Source organism: Monoraphidium neglectum (genome assembly GCF_000611645.1).
Source record: "Monoraphidium neglectum strain SAG 48.87 unplaced genomic scaffold scaffold02209, whole genome shotgun sequence".
Lineage (NCBI taxonomy): Eukaryota > Viridiplantae > Chlorophyta > Chlorophyceae > Sphaeropleales > Selenastraceae > Monoraphidium > Monoraphidium neglectum.
The window spans coordinates 1-5,016 of NW_014011419.1; the positions used below are offsets into that span (position 1 = coordinate 1).

The following is a 5,016-nucleotide window of genomic DNA, read 5'->3' on the forward strand; positions in this document are numbered from 1 at the left end:
GTACGCGACGAGCTCGCCGGCCGCGTAGCGCCGCAGGGGCTGCAGCGCCAGCAGGCGCGCGTCGCCCTCGACCAGGGGCGCCCCTGGCACGCCCGCGGCGGCCGCGGCCTCGTACCCTGCGTCGTGCCCCGCGGGCAGCAGCAGCGGCACCAGGGCCGGCAGCGCCGCGGGCCCCCCGCCGCCGGGCCCCGCGCCGGCCTCTATCAGCGGCGCGAGCGGCAGCGCGACCGGGCTGCCCAGCTCGCGGCTGAGCGCGCCGGCCAGCAGCTGTGAGAGCGGCAGGCCGGGCGGCGGCTGCGCGACGAGCAGGGCGCCGCCCGGCCCATGCTGCGCAAACTCGTACACGCGCTCGCGCCCGGGCAGCGTCACGTCCGTGCCGACGCCGCCGACGCCGCCGTCTCCGTCGCCGCCAAGCGGCCGCAGCGTCAGCCGTGTGCGCAGCTCCCTCACAAGCGCCAGCCGCTGCCCCGCGCTCCGCAGCGCGGCGGCGACGCCCCGCGGCCCCGCGCGCGCGACCTCCCGCAGCTCCCCCCCGCCGGCGCCGGCGCCGGCGCTCGCGCCCGCCGCGCCCGCGATCAGGCTGTAGGCCGCGGCCGCAAACTCGGGGCTGGCCAGCAGCTCGCGCAGCGCGGCGGCGCTGAAGCCGTCAATCTCGTCCAGCGGCTGCGCGGGGCCGTCCTCCTCCACCAAGGACTCCTGGACCGCGTTGGTGATCTGGGGCACCCCCAGCCACCGCGACACGTGTCGCGGCAGCGACGGGTGCGCAAGCGCGACCGCGCGCGCGTCGACGCGGCCGAGCAGCCGCGCGCCGAGGCCGCCGTCGACCGCCACCAGGGAGCGCGCGGGCATCAGCGCGCCCGCGGCGCTCGGCGCCAGCAGCGGGCGCGCGTCGCCGGCGCCGTCGGCGGCGGAGGCGCGGCGTGCGGCGCGGAGGTATGCGACGTCTGAGGGGTCTGAGCAGGTGGCCAGGACGGCCAGGACGCGGCACGTGGCGGCCAGCTCGTTGGGGTTGAGGCGGCGGCCGGCCAGGTGCTGGGCAAACGCCGACATGGACTCCACCTTGGGGGGCGCGCGTTTGGGAGGGTGGTTGGAGAGAGACCGTCGGGGGTTGGTGGTCAAAGGGACAGAGGATCAGGGTTAAGATGCGACAGCAGGGACGCACACAGAGCACGAAGCGCCAAACATGATTGGGGATGCCGTCGCTGTGTGATGGGAGAAATCGACCGCCAGCCACCACAGTGACTGGCCCTGTCGATCTGTCGTTGGGGCCGTCCAACCCCTCTTGCGGGCCCCCCCGCCCACCAAGTCGCGCGCGCTGGGCTCGTCCTTCAAACCGATGGACTTGAGCAGCGCCAACCGGCCCCCTCCCGCCAGCGCCGCCGGCAGCTCGTACGCATACGGCGCCAGCCCCGCGCCGCCGCCCACCGCGCCGCCCCCGCCGCGCAGCGGCAGCCGCAGGAACGCGCGGCCGGGGGCCACCAGGCACGTCGCGCACGCGACGGGGACGAAGGCCGCGGCGGCGGCGGCGGCGGCCTGGTCGCGGCCGAGGCCCTGGCGGTCGAGGTGGTCGAGCAGCTGCCCGGCAGCTTCCTCGGGGGAGGCCAGGCCCTGCGACGGCCAGGACGTTAGCAGCCCCTCGGTGCGGCAGGCGGCCTCGACCTGCGTGCATGGGTGTTTTGTGCAATGAGGAAATAAACCTTTTGTGGGTTGCTTGCACCAGGGCTGTGCGGGCTGAATACATGGCGTGCGGATCAGAGATATATTAGATGTGATTGCCGCTGGCTCAGAATGACATGGGCTGGCCGTGACGCGGAGTTGCAGGGGACCCAATAGCGGCCGCCAGCGATCACAGCGAGGGCGCACTGCTGCAGCGCAGCGGCCCGCGCTCAAAGGGCTCGCACCGCCTGCATGTGGCGCACGACGGCGCTCAGCGGCGGCGGCGACCGCAGGCCGAGGGCGGACGCGGCGGGCGTCGGCAGCGGGCGCGCTGCGTCCAGCAGGGGCAGTGCGGCCCAGCAGAGCGCCCAGTCCGCGGCCAGCCCGGCCTGCGCGTGGCAGGCCAGCACGCGGCGCGTGGAGGGGTGGCCTGCGGGGGGTGCACGGACCAGGGGTGTGGTGACAACGAGAGGGATTCGAAGGACCCGGCAGTTTCTGAGTGTTGTGAATAAGTGAATTGATGCATCCACCCAGTATAGGGTGCAGAATGGACACAGATAGGTTGGCACGGGCCCTCTGGTTGCTGACCCACGCACCTGGCAGTCCAAACATCGCGGGCACGAAAGGCAGCCGCGCCAGCTCAGCCCTCTGCTGCGGCGCCGACCCCGGCCCCAGCAGTGCGTGGTGGTGCGCGGCCAGGTGCCGCTGCAGCGCGCCGCCGCAGGCCACCAGACGCTGCTCCTGCGCCGCCGGCAGCGCCGAAAGGTCAACAAACGCCGCCGCTGCGCTGGCCCCACCACCTGCAGGCGGCGCCGTCGACGACGCAACGAGCGGCCGCCGCCGCTCCCGCTCTTCGGGAGTCGGCGGGCTGTCCGTCGTTTCAACCGCCGCGGCCGCGATGGCGGCGGCCACCTGTGAGAACTGACCTGCCAGCCGCAGGAAAGAGTCCAGATCCACCTTGTGGACGAGGCCGCACTCACGGAGCACGGGCAGCCAGGCGGCCGAGTCAAATGGGGCCCCGGGGAACAGCGCCGCCGCCGCTGCGGCGCTGACGGACTCCGCGGCGCTGTCCTGCTGCTGCTGCTGCTGCTGCTGCTGCTGGAGGCCCAGGAGGGGCAGCATGACGTCACCGAAGAGCTGCTGCTGCGGATCGTAGAGCTCTGAGGGCCGCCGCCGCGTGCCGTCGCGGGCGGTGACAAAGGGGGTGGCCGCCAGGAGGGCCGCCACCTCAGCATGGTGCTCGGGGTCACGAGACTGACGCGAGGAGGTTGGGCAGGCGGCAGAGGGCGATGGTCATGATGATAAGGAGGAGGACGAGGTGGAGGAGAGGGCTAAAGAGGAGGTAGAGACTAAACATACATAACACGATGCAACAGTACCACAAGGCGGAATTGGGTAGTGGCCTGGTGCATGAACGTTGTGGGGGGACATGGTTGCAGGCACACTTGCATCAGACCCCCCTGGGCTGCGCGCCACGACAAGCAGCCCAGCCACCATATTCCGGCAGCCAGTGGCCCAAGCTGAGGTGAGCGGCGTCAGCCCCAAGCATGCCCCAGTTGGCACAACCGTCCTGGCCCCACCCCCAACATGCGGCGCACCTTCATGCTGCCCCACTCCCCGACCACAAACGTCAACAGCGATGCCGCCGCCGCTGCCGGCAGCGCGCCCAGGCGCGGGAGCAGTAGCCGCGCGGCCAGCTGTGCGGCCGAGGCGGGCTCCAGGCCTAGGATGTGGTAGAGCTCCCCGCTGGTGGGGGAGGCGCGCAGCAGGCGCGGGTAGGCCTCCGGGGGCAGCAGCGACGCGGCACCTGCAGGAGGACGGGCGGAGCAGAGGCGGCGGACAGGACGATGTCGGGGCGTCACTCAAGGCGTACTCAGTCGAATCAACCTGCATTCAACCCCAATCGCGCTGTGCTGAGCCTGCACGACGAGTCCCCTTCCCATTTTCAACACAATCAAAGAGCCTCGCTGCTGCAAGGCCTAGCTGCCTTGCGGCTCTGCTCCTCACAGCACCAAGAAAAGGGGCCCCACCTCCCAGCTGGTCCAGGCAGCGTGCAGGTACCAGCAGCCAGTCGGTGCGGTCCCCCAGCGCCACGAGCTCCTCCCGCTCCGCCACGGCCCCACTGCCGCCGCCGCTGGCCGCCTCTCCGCCTTCCGCTGAGGTTGATGGACCGTCGGCGTTGAACGCCGCGGCGGGGGGTGGCAGGCGGGCGTAGAGGGGCAGGGAGCGCAGCAGGTCGACCTCCGGGGCTGCCAGGTCGCGCGGCGGGTGGTCCGACAGCAGCTGGAACAGGCGGCCGCGGTCCTGAGGTGTTGAGGAGGAGGGAAGGTGGTGCATTTTGGTGGGTTTGGCGGATGGGGGCGGCGCGGAGCCCGCATCTCATTTGTGTTGAAGAGGTGCGAGAAGACGAGCCTGAGGAGGCCGTCAGAGAGGCTTCAACAGGCCATTGTAGCTTTGACCTCCACGCTTTCCCCAGCCTCGACCGGAGACACGACAGCCGTCTGTCAGTCAGCACACCTGCACGCTCCATGCCGCAGGGTCCAGCATGCCGGCGCTGCACACTGCCGCCATCTTGCGGACCAGGGGCCCCAGGAAAGGCGGCCGCCCGATGCGCGGCCGCGGGCCAGTGAGGGGCGCCAGCACGGCATGGAATGCGGGGTCCAGGATCGGCTGGCCGGCGCGCTGCAGCATTGGCACCAGCCAGTTCCAGGGGGCCGGCAGCGCGGCCTGGGGAGGGTTGCAGTGGGCGTTTGGGAGATGTGTTGATTGTGGGCTGTGTGCTGGCAAGCAACGCGCGAGCACTCGTGCATGCTCATGTGCAGGGGTGCATGTGCCAATGTGCATAATCGTGTGTGTGCATGTGTGTGCGTGCATGTGTGTACGGTAGAACATGCCCGCGCTCCACCCGTCCCTGCTGCACTCACCCAGGGGTCACTGACGCTCGGCCCTGCGCCGCCCGCGCCATTCCCCTCGTCACGCCCAGCGGCCCCCTCCTCATCCGCGCCGCGCCGCCCCTGTGCCACGGGCGATGTGCCGTCACAGGCCCCGTCCTCGCCGTCACCCCCTAGTTCCACGTCATCCAGGCCCCCATCCGCCACCAGGGCCGCCTCCAACAGCGACGCCCGCATCAGCCGCCCGTCCGCCAGCGGCACCAGCAGCAGCGGCCCCAGCGCAGACAGCCCTGATGCGCCGTCCGGCGCCCCCCACTCCGCCGCTGAGTCCGACGCGTGCCGCACCAGCCGCCACGCGTCCCGCAGCCACTCTGGCCGCGGCCCGCCGGCCGCGCCAGCGTCCCAGCGCGCGGCGGCGGCGGGCGCGTCCGTGGCGGCGGCCCGCGCGTCGCGCGGCTCGGGCGCCGCC

The 5,016-nt window shown here is 72.1% G+C and overlaps 1 protein-coding gene across 1 annotated transcript in view; it reads right to left on the bottom strand.

Annotated features, from left to right (window-relative positions):
* Nucleotides 1-9: 9 nt before the first annotated feature.
* MNEG_10174 (hypothetical protein) overlaps nt 10-5,016 on the bottom strand; it is a gene marked incomplete at both ends in the record, with an annotated part of 10,254 nt that continues 5,247 nt past the window's right edge. Inside the window, 8 exons of the mRNA XM_014041354.1 lie at nt 10-1,059; nt 1,303-1,659; nt 1,902-2,086; nt 2,253-2,910; nt 3,255-3,463; nt 3,687-3,960; nt 4,174-4,383; nt 4,581-5,003. Coding sequence (XP_013896808.1) covers nt 10-1,059; nt 1,303-1,659; nt 1,902-2,086; nt 2,253-2,910; nt 3,255-3,463; nt 3,687-3,960; nt 4,174-4,383; nt 4,581-5,003 — 3,366 coding nt within the window. The remainder of the gene's footprint in view (nt 1,060-1,302; nt 1,660-1,901; nt 2,087-2,252; nt 2,911-3,254; nt 3,464-3,686; nt 3,961-4,173; nt 4,384-4,580; nt 5,004-5,016) is intronic.